We start from the raw sequence: 15,532 nt of genomic DNA, 5'->3' as shown, positions 1-15,532 counted from the left end.
TTTCTTGTTTTGTTTTTTTGCAAACAGAACGTTTTCTCTTTCCCCGGTTAGCTAAGGACGGATGCCATAACACTGTTTATTTTTTACAACGTGGTAATTGACATGGCCCAGTAGCTTACATGGCATGTGGGACCCTAAGGACAACAAAAGTAATTTTATAAAAAAAGGAAAATATTTAAAACTCCAAATTCACTTATCATGCCCTATTTTTTTTCCATTGATTTCTCTCAAATTTTTCTCCTACTCTCTACTTCTCTCAATCCTCAATGCCCCACTTATTAGAAAAGCTTATTCTCAAACATCATATGAATTCTTCAATTTCATCGAATACTCCATCGTTAAATAAAGAGATGATTTTATGATATTCGAAATCCAATAGAAAACGGTATTGACAGATAATAACATAGGTAGAAGTTAAAATATCCAAGTCAAGAAGGATGTAACTTTTTCGAATGAATTGACAGCACGAAAAAGCCAATGAAAGTAAAGGTGATTCCAATCCTTACGAATCAAATTCATAACTGTGAAAATAAAATTGTAATTGGCAAAGTGAAAGAGGCAAAATTAAAAATGCAATTGCAGCAATCCAAAGATAAAGTAAGGTTGTTAGATACTACTGTGATGTCTTGTCAAGAAGAGATGATCAAGGTCCACTTGAAGTTGGAAAAAGAAGAGAATAAAAGAAAGAATATTGAAGTATTATTCATTGACAATATTTATAATAATTTTATGTGTTTTGTTGCTTGTAATCAGTTTTAATGGTAGTAATGTAAGTAGAAAAAGGTGTATGCCATGAGTTACTGCAGAACGTGTCTCCAATGTGCAGTGCATTATTGTTTATTGTATTAGTGTAATTGTAAGTTGGGATATAAGAAATGTTAACTTTTGTTTTCCATATGGATATTACTATGTATTAATTTGTGAGAATGACAATATGAACTATTGATTTATATGTGGATACAATTCTCAATTATTGATTTACAGAAAAATATCATAAGATTTTTATTCTCATAATGTTCTAACTTCAGAAATTCCATTCAATGAAACATGTTTCTTTACAGTAACATAACAATTCCATTTACAAGGTTTCTTTACACATAATTTAAATAATGTTGGTAAATATACGATTTTGCATTCGAGTTTCTAGGTATATATTAGAATACTACTATGATGCAATAATTATATGTAAATTTTATAATCATCCAGATTAATTTACTATTTTTACATGTAATCCAGTTTGAATTGAAATAAAACATATTTTAAATTTAATTTTAGGCCAAATATCCAAAAATAGGCCAAATATAGTTGAATGAGTTTTTAAAGCAAAGTTTAATTATTGAATAGATTATATATATATATATATATATATCTATATATATATATATATATATATATATATATATATATAGATATATATATATATATATATATAAAATAACATTTTGATCATGTTGTTGTCATTTTATATATTATTGAATTTCACAATGAGATTTGCTTCCGGTGCATTCTTTAGTATGGTTAAAAAAGCATAAATTAGCAATAAAAATTGATTCTATACTATCGGTTGAGTTACTCTATAAAAAGTATAATCCATTAACATATGATGATAAAAATTAAAGTGTTCGTGCAGGCACAAAAAACATTATTGAAAACATTATCCAAAAAATTTGTGCCTAAGATACCCATAGATAAAAGTGGTTTTACGGTCTATAAGCAAAGGGATAATAGTTCATTTGTTAAAAAAAATGAATAAAATAAATAATAAATTTATAGTTCTGCACAATAAAGATTTAATTATCATATATCAAACTCATATAAATATTGAGTTTTGTTTGTGTAATTGTGCTCATAAAATATTTATTTAAATATATTAATAAGGGTCTTGATAAAGCGAGAATCGTTGTACAAATAAATAATAACAGCACAACACCTTCTAAATAATGTACAAACAAAATAAAAAAATTATTTAAATGGTCATTTATATATCACCCTGTGAAGCAGTATGGCATTTTTTTTAAGTCCTAAGATAAGTGTTTATATGTTCATTTGCCTTAATAAATATTATTCTTTACAAACAAAATCAAAATCTAAAATCTATTGTAAATAAAGTTGATAAAAGAAAAACAACATTAACAAAATGATAAAAACTAATTTTTTGTTTTTTTTATGAAAATGCATGTCTATTGATATACGTTGAATTTCCAAGGTAATGAATATGAAATGAAAAGAACAAATTATGGATTTAACAGAATTAAAGTCGATGTATAAAAAGAATATCATATGTGTGCCTAAATGTAAGAGAACTTTATTACTTAACAATGCTATTGAATATTGTCAAAGTGCCAATAAATTTTAATTAAGTGAAAACAATAGACGATATTATTTATCAACGGGATCAATCCGCACATTTTGTAAGAATTTTATTAATTGATGATAAAAAATAGATATTAAGACATTTGTTCACAATTATTATTAATTTTTATGAAATTTCTAAGTCTGTAAAACTATTTGATAAATTCTAGAGATTTTTTGGCTATGATATTAAAATATCATATGCAAAATATAATAAATATGGTTGAGTCTATGATCCAAGATAAAAACTAAAAAACTCACATTCTTCTTGAATTAAAATAGTATTTTAATAAAAATTTTACCTTGTTATTAAATCATAATTTAGCACTTCCTACCACGCTGAATTTAGAATAAAAGATTATATATGATATAGTTTTATTTATTTGTCAATAATAATGATGGATTTTTTTTTTGTTTATATACACTGTGAATCTAGGAAAACATATTTATATAAGACAATATTTTCACATTTAAGATCAAAAGGATGGGTTATTTTAGTTATTGCTTATTCAGGTATTTCATCTTTTTTTTTGAATCAATCAGGTATTTCATCTTTACTTTTATCAGTTTATCATGTTAACGTATAGGTCATTTAAGATTTAAAATATCTAGTAAATTAAATGAAAACTTAATATGTAACATTAAAAAAGAACCCAACTAGCCTTACTAATATGCGAAGCTTCTCTTATAATATGGGATAAAACACTCATTAATTATAGATATTATTTTGAAGTTGTTGATAAATCAATTAGAGATATTTTAATCGATAATTTATGCATACATGGTCAACCAATTGATGAAAAATATTATATTAGGCCGTAATTTTAGATAAATATTACTAGTTGTTATTATCAATAACAAAAAAGAGATGCTAAATATATTAGTGACTAAATCTTATCTTTGAATATATTTTTAAATTTATTAAATAAAAAAATATACATTTTTAATTGATGATTATCGTGTCATTATAAAAGGATACGATAATTTCGCTAATTGAATTTTATTCGTTTGAGATGATATAATTAAAAGATTCAGTCTTTCTATATAAAATCAAAATTTAATAAGTCGTGAATTCCAAGACTCTTCAAAGAGAGCACAACATTAGCAAGATTTGTCCTTTGTATTTCTGGTACAGTATTATCATCCAAATCATGATTATAGTTATAGGCCGTGTACAACCGAAAACATTTTCCTGGACCTGTTCTTCCAGAGCGACCAGCACGCTGCATGGCTGAAGCTTTTGAAATAGGTGTTACAAGCAATGATTCCATCCCTGTCCATGGGTTATATGATTTCATCTTGCAAAAGCCAGGATCAATGACATACTTGATCCCATCAATTGTTAAAGATGTTTCAGCAATATTTGTTGCAAGGACAACCTTCCGGGCCCCTTCAGGTGTAGGTTCAAATATTTTAGCTTGAAGCTCTGTTGGTAAATTTGCATATATAGGATAGATAATGAGCTCTGCAATTTTTGTCCCTAGACCTCTGGTCCTGTGCTTCAAAATTTCCTCTGCTGTCTCTATTTCCACCTGACCTGTGAAGAAAACTAAAATATCTCCAGGGGATTGAGTCACATGGATTTGAAGCACAGTTACAATTGCAGCATCAAGGTAATCAGCTTCTGGTGCTTTTGTATAGTGCATCTCAACAGGAAACCTCCTTCCAGGAATTTTAAAAATTGGAGCTGAATCAAAGTAATCACTAAATTTTGCAGCATCCAGTGTTGCACTTGAAATAAGCAACTTTAACTCTGGTCGAAAACGGGCTATATCCTGTCATGCACAAGCATCAGATTCAGATACTAAATGAAAAGGACAACAAAAACCATATGCTTCCAAAACCCCAAGGTGATTATCGTTTCCTGAAATTAACTATGCTGGGTCTGCATTTGGTTTGCTGGACAGGACAATTTAGAACTCAGACAGTACAAGACCACAAAAGGACAGGGTAGACTTTCCAAAATGACATTAATACCCCTAATTCTATTAAAATATACAACTGCCAGACTGTTAGGATAGACACACCGAGTATCCAGTTACTGCAGGGACTAGATATCAATTAAGAGGAGAGAATGGAAGAAAAGGATAGAACAAAAGAGAAATTTGAGAGGAAAGACAGCATAAAAAGAGAACACTAATTTTATTAATCCAGAATGGATAGCACAGCTTCTCTCAGCTCTTCTATACGCTAGTTCGCACCAGTACTCCAGCAGGAATTCCAGGTAATTGCTTTCTACAACTAACTTCTACTTTTAGCAACGTTTCCCTCCCTCTAATTCTCTTATTTGGCTTCTATGACTCTTGACCCAAAGGGGAGAGGAAAGAGAAATGGGTGATATATTCTAGGTAAAAAGAACATAGAATGCCAGCAAAGCAGAATTCTGTTGGAGAAAATCCAGAGCACATATTTTCAGCAGCACAAGAAACTAGAGATAGGGAAGGGAGAGTGATTATGAGAGGCATATCGAATTGTAACACCTAAACTTTTGCTCTGACCCATTACACCTGTAAGTTTTTCTTTAACCAAAGACGTTTCCAATTCATTGATGCATAACAGATTAAACACATCATTTTTTTTTCACTTTATAATGAAGATAAACTTGAAATTGACACTTAATTCAATTATTCATCAACAAGTACAGCAAATTGTGCTTATGATTATAAAAGTAAAAATTAATGGTACAATAGGTAAAAATAAAGAGTCTAGGCTATAATAGGTAAAAATAAAATGTCAGCAGCACATAGACTCTTCACAACTAAGTAAGAGACAATTTATGCATCAGTCCAAAAAACCAAAAGTACCGATGATCATGATGTTAAAGTGAGGTACTTGCCTTTACTAGTCCAAAAAGTATATCAGTAGACAAAGTTCTTTCATGTGCTTCATCCACCATCACGACACTAATAAATCTAGAGAATGTAAGTAAACCAGCAAAATCTAGAGAATGAAACCACTAATGAGCCATTGAAGCACCGCTCATCTGTAGCTTGCCAAATTTGGCTCACCAAGGAATTCACGTAGGAGCATTCCATCTGTCATATATTTTAGAAGAGTCTTCTTGGATGTGCAGTCTTCAAAACGAATGGAGTAGCCAATCTAAAGATAAAACTAAGAAGGATTACTGTTGCGCATTCATCAGCAAAAAAAATCAATGACATACAACTATCTTAAGGCAATAAAACCCCTAAGCCATAAACATAATCTCTCAAATTTTTTTTCTTCTATGCCAATGAAGCAAGTATGTATAAACATATCATTGGGATAATTACACCAAGCTAAGACCAGCCTACTAATGGTTTATGGTTTATGGGGGCAACATTAAGCAATTGATTAATCTTAGGGAAGGATTTGTGGATCTAGAGTTATAGGGATGAAAGAAATATTGCTTTAGAGTTGAAATTAGGTTCGGGGAAAAAAAATAACATGAGTGTCGCAGAATAATTAGGAAAAAAAAGGAGATGAGAAAGAAAGAACAACAAGAGAGACAGCAAGGCTTTCAAACCAAAATAGTAACTGGTTACATAGGTTATAATTAGCTACAGCCTTAATAACTATTTGATTAATAAACATAATATCTTCATTTTCATCAGAACATTTAATTATAAATATGCAAACCTACATTATTTATTATTTTTCACTAAATTGTAATAATCACTTTTTGTTATAATTTCTTCTTTTTCTCATACATGTAGAGCTAAATATAAAATGAATTCTTGACAGTAACATTGTGATGAGTGGGTGATTTTATTAGTATCACTAATGGGTGTCGAAACCACCCAAAATCTAGCTTTAAAACAAAACTTATGATAATGGTAGGTAAGTTGATTCTATTGAATAAATAAAAATAAAATAAAATTAAATTCTTCTTAGTGATTAATATATTTTAATAATATATAATCTATGAAATATATATTAAATTAATAAAAATTAAATTTTCAAATCTATATATAATTTTAGCCTACTAAGCTACCAAAAAAAATTATAAAATTAAAAAAAATAATATAAAGTTAAATATATATCTTCCCTTTAATTTTTATATAAAAATTAATTGACACTCTGAAATTTTATTATTAACTTTTTATTAATTATTTTTATAAAATATAATTATTTAATCATTTAAAAGTTAAAATTAAAAATAGTCGGGTCCAACTAAATTTTAAAGTAAAAAGTTAAAAAGCAATTATATACACAATATTAACATAATTTTATAATAATATTATTATTTAAAAATATTATTTTGTTATATTATTTACAAAAATATATTATTAATATAAAGTGTTATTTTTTATATATTTTTTTAAATAATTACTTTTTTTAATTTTTTTATAAATAATTACTTCAAAAACTATATATTATTTTTATAAATTTATAAAATAAAAACAAAAATATTATTTTTTTAATTCAAAACAGTATAACTTCGAAGAATTATTATTATTTTCTTTTTAATAATGTAATGTTTATATATTATAATTAATTATGAAAAATAAATCCACTCTATAAAAATTTAAAATAAAATCTAATTTTTTAAAAATTAATTAATTTAACTTTATTTAAAATAAAGTAACAATAAAAGCTCATTATTGATAATTGACATAACATTAATACAAATTTATTTATAAAATTTTGTAATTTTTTATTGGATTGTAGCTTATTTGAATAAACATATATTTAAAATAAAAATAAGATTTTTTTCCTTAAAGAAATAAACTTCATTATTATCATAAATTTTAGAAAATTTTATCTAGAATTAAAATTTTATGTGATTTATCCAAACATATATTTTTTCCAAATAAAATAATTAAATAAACTTTGATTTAAAATATTTACCGATCCAGATAAAAATTAAGAATAATAATTATATTGATCAAAATTAAAATAAGTTTCTTATGAATATTTTTGAATAATAATTTTTTAGCAATAATTCAAAAAATAATAATTTTTTAATTCAAAAAATAATGTTTTGAATTACAAAAAAAATATTTGTGTTTTTATTTTATAAATTTATAAAAATAATATATAGTTTTTGAAGTAATTATTTATAAAAAAATTAAAAAAAGTAATTATTTAAAAAAATATATAAAAAATAACACTTTATATTAATAATATATTTTTGTAAATAATATAACAAAATAATATTTTTAAATAATAATATTGTTATAAAGTTATATTAATATTGTGTATATAATTGCTTTTTAACTTTTACTTTAAAATTTAGTTGGACCCGACTATTTTTAATTTTAGCTTTAAATAATTAAATAATTATATTTTACAAAAATAATTAATAAAAAATTAATAATAAAATTTTAAAATGTCAATTGATTTTTATATAAAAATCAAAGGGAAGATATATAGTGCTATTTTGCCCCGAAACATTTTTATATAAAAAAGAAGGCAAAACATGTGTAGTTCAAAATAACAAATACATACCTGAAGCTTCTCCAAAGCTGATTTTGCCCTAGAGTAATCCAAGGACTCATCACGCATCTCGTACTCACGCATCTCATTATCATACTGCACACAAGAATAAGACAATCATTTGTGAATTTCAAAGGAAAACTTGACACTGAGACACATGTAACTTAGGGATAATGGATCTACCTTGTCACCATCCATCACCGATTCCTTGATAAACTCAATCTGGTCCTCAAAGACAAACCTAAGCAAATTCATAGTGCTATTATGTTATTCATATGAAAGAAAAAGAATATATAAAAACATTAAAGTTTAGACAGACTGAAAGAGAAACAGAAATGATAAATAAGGCATCAAAAACTCATCATAATAAAATAAAACAGCACAAAATAAGAAGAAATGCTGGGTCAAAACTTTTATGATAGTCAATGGACATCCAAAGTTACTGATAATCATCAGACATTTGCTTTTTATTCTTTGAACCAAATTTCATTGTTGCTTTCCCTGAGGATATGAGTTCATATTTAGGCCCAAAACTGGAAAGGACAGGAGAAGAAATACTAAAATAGTAATATAATAATAGAAGCAGTAAAGGCAAAACCATCACATAAGTTTACCAATTTGGTAGTTTTCCCAAGTCTCCTGTTCTGCAAATGGATTCATTTTTTCGTCAGCACTAGGGTCCCTTTGCAAGAGAGCAAGGGAAAAAAAAGAAGTCAAACTACTACTGAAATTACTCATAGAAAAACAGCATATTTAGTGATTCAAATAATTTACAAAGAGCCATATTTTTCTTTTTCAAACTGACCTATAGCGCTGCAAAGTCACAACAAATCTTTTCTCCCGATTAACATCTCCTTCCTGATCATATGCATCTGGCATTCTGTACTGCCCTTTCAGAAAGAATGTGGAACAACAGCATGGAATAAGTTAACAACATTGATGGAAAATGACCACATGCAACACATTTGCATAGAACATAGATGAAATGCATCATATAGAACCATGAAGGTTGTTTTTCTACTCCATGAACCATGTAAAAGTTCAGAGAAAGGATGAAATCATGAAAGACTATAATAAAGAAGCCGGAAAAGCATAGGGAGAAGTCATTACATCTTACTTCCAGCACACTGTTTAGGTGTCAGGGAAAATGATACAGGACTATTTAGACTCCGTCAGGAGTTGTAACCAATATCGTCTGGTTAAGACGAAATAAGAGAAAAGATAGACTAAAAGACGAAAAGTCTTATTGAAATTTCTTAAAAATTGGAAAGTGAGTTCCTAATAGCCAAGGGAGGCTATTTATAATAGAAATAAAATCCTAATATGCAAAAATAATCCTAATCCTAATAGGAGTCTAAAATCCTAATAGCCAAGGGAGGCTATTTACAATAGAAATAAAATCCTAATATGCAAAAATAATCCTAATCCTAATAGGAGTCTAAAATTCTAATAGCCAAGGGAGGCTATTTACAATAGAAATAAAATCCTAATATGCAAAAATAATCCTAATCCTAATAGGAGTCTAACTGTTCCATATCATTCCCTTCCACTTGTAAAGAACTCGACCTCGAGTTGTCTTCAGCAGGATAGTACTGAAATAGATCCACCACGTTAAACGTTTTGGAAATTTTCATCTCATGTGGAAGGTCAAGAACATAGGCATTGTCATTAATCTTCTGAATGATCCGGAATGGACCAATCTTCTTGGCGTCAAGCTTTTTCTGTCCTCCACCACGCTCCTTGCGTAAATACACCATAACTTGATCACCGACATTGAAGGATTTGAAACGCCTATGTTTATCAGCTGTAGCTTTATATTTATCATTGGCTTCCGTAAGGCATTGTTGTACTTGCTTGAAAATATCCACGTGCTGCTTTGCCAGGTTGCTTGCTGCAAGACGGTTGTGATAACCTGTGGGAAGTGCGATAAGATCAACTGTATGCGCTGGGACTTTCCTGTACACAACAGCAAATGGTGACATCTTTGTGGAGCTGTGAATCGCACTGTTGTAAGCAAATTCTGCTTGGGCAAGAGCAAGATCCCAAGCAGTTTTCTTGTTACTGCAGATGCAGCGTAGAAGACTGCCAAGCGTGCGGTTTACCACTTCAGTTTGTCCATCAGTTTGGGGGTGAGCAGCACTGCTGTATCGAAGTTCAGTCCCGAAGCGTTTCCATAAAGTCACCCAGAAGTGAGCTAGAAACTTCACATCTCTGTCAGAAGTAATGGTTTTGGGGACACCATGTAAGCGAACAATCTCCTGGAAAAACAGTTTTGCTACATGGGAAGCATCATTAGTTTTCTTGCAGGGAATGAAATGCGCCATTTTAGAGAACCTGTCAACAACAACAAAAATGGAATCAGATCCACGTTGAGTACGTGGAAGACCAAGAACAAAATCCATAGACAAGTCCTCCCAAGGATGGGCTGGAATAGGCAGTGGAGTGTATAAGCCTGTATTCTGCGAATGTCCCTTCTGAGTTTGACACACTGGGCACTTCTGAACCATTCGACCTGTATCCTTTTTTAATTGAGGCCAGTAAAAACGCTCCTCCAACCCAGCAATAGTCTTGTCACGCCCCAAATGACCACTCAAACCTCCTCCATGGATCTCGCGAATCAACTTCTCCCGCAAGGAAGATCGAGGGATGCATAACCTGTTCTCCTTAAAAAGAAAGTCATCATGTATCAAGAACCCATCAGTAGGCTGGTGAGTCTGGACTCTAGCCCATATATCAGCAAAATCATCATCTGTAGCATACAAATCCTTCAGGAATTCAAAACCTACAACCTCCTGATTAACTATAATCAACAAAGTAGCCCTCCTACTCAAAGCATCTGCCACCTTATTACTATGGCCAGCCTTATGTTTGATGACATAATGAAAGGCTCCAAAGTAAGCTGCCCATCGGGCATGCATCTTATTCACATGTTTTTGAGTTTTAAAATGGATCAGAGACTGATGATCTGTGTGAATAATAAATTCTCGTCCCATCAAATACTGCTCCCAAGTTTTAAAAGCCCGGAATACTGCATATAGTTCCTGCTCATAAGTAGACCACTTCTTTCTAGCTTCATTCAGTTTCTCACTAAAGAAGGCAATAGGCCTTTTAGACTGTGACAATACTCCTCCAATCCCAACTCCACAAGCATCACATTCAATCTCAAACAGTTTATCAAAATCAGGTAGAGCAAGAATAGGGGCAGAAGTAAGCTTATCTTTAATCTCTTCAAAGCTCTTGTTGGCAGCTTCAGTCCATGCAAATTTCTGCACTCTCTCTTTCTTCAAGCAATCTGTGATAGGGGCAACGATGCTGCTGAAATTTCTGATAAACCGTCGGTAGAAAGTGGCAAGGCCATGAAAGCTGCGAACTTCAGAAATAGTTTTGGGGATGGGCCAATTCCGTATTGCTTCTACCTTCGTCTCATCAACATGTATCCCTTCTGCACTAACAACGAATCCCAGGAACAGAACGCGCTCCGTCATATAGATGCACTTCTTAAGATTAATAATCAACTCACTTTCTTGTAGGGCCGTCATGACTTGACGGAGATGCTGAAGATGTTCTTCCTCACTGCGACTAAATATCAAAATGTCATCAAAATAAACAACCACAAATTTGCGTAAGAAAGGACGCAAAACCTGGTTCATGAGTCGCATAAAAGTGCTAGGTGCATTTGTTAAACCAAAGGGCATAACCAGCCACTCATACAAGCCTTCCTTAGTCTTGAAGGCAGTCTTCCATTCATCTCCCTCCTTGATCCGAACTTGGTGATAGCCACTTTTGAGGTCGATTTTAGAAAAGACTTTAGCCCCGGATAGCTGATCTAGCATGTCATCCAATCGTGGGATAGGAAATCGATATTGAACTGTAATTTTGTTGATGGCCCTGCTATCCACGCACATTCTCCAAGTCCCATCTTTCTTTGGAACTAATAGGGCAGGTACTCCGCAGGGGCTAATGCTCTCCCGAATATGCCCCTTCTTTAGTAATTCTTCCACCTGTTCTTGGAGGATTTCACTCTCCTTTGGACTCATCTTGTAATGAGGCAGATTCGGTAATTTTGATCCAGGAATGAGATCAATCTGATGTTGGATATCCCGCAGGGGTGGAAGCTTTGATGATTCCTCCACTATCTTAGGAAACTCCTTTAACAACTCTTTGACGGGCGGTGGTAAAGATGGTGCATCCTCCATTGTACCTTTTGCTCTCACCAATAAAGCTAGTGTGCCTCCAGATTTCTCAACTGCGCCTGATAGCTTCTGCACTCCCGTAGAAACAGCAACAGTATGCTTCCCTTCCACCTTAGAATGTTTCGCAGAACCGGAAGGCAAGATAGTAATCTTCTTTTGATTCCACGTGAACATGTATGAATTCTCCTTCCCTTTATGCAAAGCATCAACGTCGAATTGCCAAGGGCGACCTAGCAAAATTCCACAGCAATCCATATCCACAACATCACAATTAACAGGTTTAGTATAAGATTTACCGATCGAGATAGGCACGCTGCAGATTCTGTTGACCTCAATTGTCGGTCCTTCCTTAATCCATCCGACTTTGTATGGTGAGGGGTGAGGCTGTGTAGGCAACTGTAATTTTTCCACCAACTGCTTAGCTATCAGATTCTCACAACTGCAGCTATCTATAATTAGCCTGCAAATTGCCTCTCCTACTCGACACTTTGCCTGGAAAATCTTCCTCCTTTGTGTCTCGTCCTCCTGTTTTGTTGAGCATAAGATCTTCTTCACCACATAGGTGACCTCTCCATCTTCAGAACCAGCAATAGATCCGTCATCGTCATCCACTTCCTCGTCAGTTTCAGCCACCTGCTCAACTATATTAACCTGCCGGCGGTCAGCATTAACTCCTCTACGTTCTGGACAATTATTTGATCGATGACCAGATTGCCTGCACCGGTAACAGATGTCTCCCGTTGGCTTCTGGTAAGGATTGGTCCTGCCTCCTTTGTCTATTGTAGTGGTGACTGCCTTGCCCTTACTGTCTCTCCTTTCTTCCATGGTATTCGGAGGGTTGCCAGAATTTACAACCTTAGAAGGCTGCCCGCTGTAGTTGCCTCTATATTGCTGCGTCCCTGTTGAACTAGAGTTTCTGTAATTGAAATTCCGGTTGTACTGCTGCTGTCGTGGCTGCCAATCAACACACTCTTCTGCCCTTTTTGCCATCTCAATAGCGTCTGCCAAGGTGAAAATCACAGCTACTCCCATCATACAACGAATTTCGTGATTCAGCCCCCTCTGATAATGAGCAACCTGTTGGGCCTCGTTCTCACAGTTTTCACATCTCGCCTGCAGCCTTAGAAACTCCTCGGTATACTCATCCACCCTTCGGTTCCCTTGTACACAGTCATGATACCGGTTATATAAAACCTGAGCGTGATCGCTAGGCAAGAACCGTTGTTCAAACATCTGCTTCATCAGCACCCAGTTTCGTATGGGCTCCAGCCTCTTCCGATAGCGTTCGTTTTGAATCGAATTCCACCAGGCTGCTGCACCCCCTTTCAACTTATAGGCCACAATTGGAACCTTGCGTTCCTCTTCCACGTTCATAATTTCAAAGAAGCGTTCAACCTCTGCCAGCCAATCAAGAACAGATTCAACATCTAATGAACCAGAAAAGTTTTGAAGGTCTACCTTGATCCTGTAACCTTCCTGATAGTTCTGTTGGGGATTTGCAGGCATAAGATTGATAACCACAGGAATGGCGGCCACAGGATTGGCGGCCATATGGAGATGTGCGGCGGCAGCGAGTTGGTGGATTCCCTGCTGCAGGGTCAGCTGTCCGATCATCTCCCTCAATTCTGCTAAGGATGCCTCAATCGCAGCAAGTCGCGCCTCTTGGTTATCTGCCATGGTCGAACTTCACTCTGATACCAATCTGATACAGGACTATTTAGACTCCGTCAGGAGTTGTAACCAATATCGTTTGGTTAAGACGAAATAAGAGAAAAGATAGGCTAAAAGACGAAAAGTCTTATTGAAATTTCTTAAAAATTGGAAAGTGAGTTCCTAATAGCCAAGGGAGGCTATTTATAATAGAAATAAAATCCTAATATGCAAAAATAATCCTAATCCTAATAGGAGTCTAAAATCCTAATAGCCAAGGGAGGCTATTTATAATAGAAATAAAATCCTAATATGCAAAAATAATCCTAATCCTAATAGGAGTCTAAAATCCTAATAGCCAAGGGAAGTTATTTACAATAGAAATAAAATCCTAATATGCAAAAATAATCCTAATCTTAATAGGAGTCTAACTGTTCCATATCAGAAAACAAACCTTGTTTTCCAAGAAATTATTCCAAGAGAACTGGAAAACGCTCCATGGAAAACAGAGTTTGGTATTTAGCAGTGAAAAATTTTACATATGAAAAATTATAATTCAATTATTAGAGGTCTACAAATTAGCATTACCCTTAAAAAAACTACTTTAAACTGTTTTTGTTCCCTCATTTCCTTAGAGTTGCTTGGAAATTTTGGAAAAGACACCATTCTTTGGCACCATTATAAATTCAAATCCCAGCAGCATCATTTTTTACTTTTCTCTAATTTCCTGTATATAATAAATGTGAACTATATTTAGATTGAAGATCCATTGGCTTTAAGTTTTTAGCTTTTTTCCTTGCAGCAGCAACCCTTTTTCCTTTTTAGTTTAAGAAATGTACACACACAATTGACACAAATTAAAATCTTACACTTGGTTTTTTTCTCACAAAAAAGAGGTAGTATCAGAATTAACTAAGACTATTACTCCATATATTTTTTTTATTTCACCTTTCTGAAAACTTGCTTATTTATAGATGCATTATTATATATACTACAATGCAACCTTGTTTATTGTTCTAGTAATAGGGATGAGCAGTATTAAGTTCAAACCGAAATAACCGACCAAATTGAATCAATTCAGAAATTCAGTTTAGTTTTATATTTTTTTTAATTCGGTTTGATTTTGATTTAAAAAAATTCGGCAAAACTAAACTGGAATAATTAGTTACCAATACTATGTCGTTTTGATAATTTAAGCAAATTGGTAGAAATACTTACAATTGAATTTTAGAACACAAAAAATAAAGTGTAAAGTGTAAACAATAAAAAAGATCGTTAAAAAGCCCAACCGACATAATCGAATCAAACCGATTCGATTCAGTTCAGTTTCTCCCCTAGTTCGATTCAATTTTTACAATTATTTAAATTTTGATTTTCAATTTATTCTGTTCGATGCGATTTTGAGCCGAACCAACTGATTGCTCACTCCTATTTAGTAACAGTATTTGGACAACCATATCCTTATATCACTACAAAACAAATCATTTTCTTCTTGTCAAAGAGTATGCATATGTCTCATGCTATTCATTTTTTTTCTCTTTCCATTTCTTCTTGTCAAAATATTCTCTTTTTTTCCTCTTTTGCACTTGAATATAGTTATCTTTATTTATTTATGATAATTATTATTAATTAAAAATTGCCAATTGAACTTTTAAGCTTTTTCAAAATTTTTCAACAACACCCTATTAGCAGTTTCCATTATTTTTTTGGAACATCACTATATATTTAACTCTCCTAGAAAAATAATTCAAAAATATTAATGTTCATAAATATTATTAATAATAAAAAACCACTTTATATACAGCGATACTCACACACACATATATATGTTAGAGGATATCAAAAATAGTAACACAAATTCCAATTTAAATACAATACTTAGAAGCTATTACAAATTTGATTTCAAGTCAAATTTAAAT

The 15,532-nt window shown here is 32.1% G+C and overlaps 1 protein-coding gene across 1 annotated transcript; it reads right to left on the bottom strand.

Moving 5' to 3' along the window:
- Window positions 1–3,392: 3,392 nt before the first annotated feature.
- LOC110630124 (pre-mRNA-splicing factor ATP-dependent RNA helicase DEAH1-like) lies at window positions 3,393–12,788 on the bottom strand. Its single transcript, XM_043949324.1, has 10 exons — window positions 12,615–12,788; window positions 10,260–10,433; window positions 8,576–8,655; window positions 8,385–8,494; window positions 8,214–8,271; window positions 7,954–8,011; window positions 7,783–7,866; window positions 5,361–5,451; window positions 5,189–5,292; window positions 3,393–4,127 (listed from the first exon to the last, which is right to left on the bottom strand). Exons 1-10 carry the CDS (start codon window positions 12,786–12,788, stop codon window positions 3,393–3,395), a joined length of 1,668 nt encoding a protein of 555 aa, XP_043805259.1.
- Between the last annotated feature and the right edge of the window lie 2,744 nt (window positions 12,789–15,532).

The sequence above is a fragment of the Manihot esculenta genome, chromosome 13, assembly GCF_001659605.2.
Source record: "Manihot esculenta cultivar AM560-2 chromosome 13, M.esculenta_v8, whole genome shotgun sequence".
NCBI classification, from domain to species: Eukaryota; Viridiplantae; Streptophyta; class Magnoliopsida; order Malpighiales; family Euphorbiaceae; genus Manihot; species Manihot esculenta.
The sequence above is the reverse complement of the archived record's forward strand: the minus strand, read 5'-3'. Positions and strand labels throughout refer to the sequence as shown.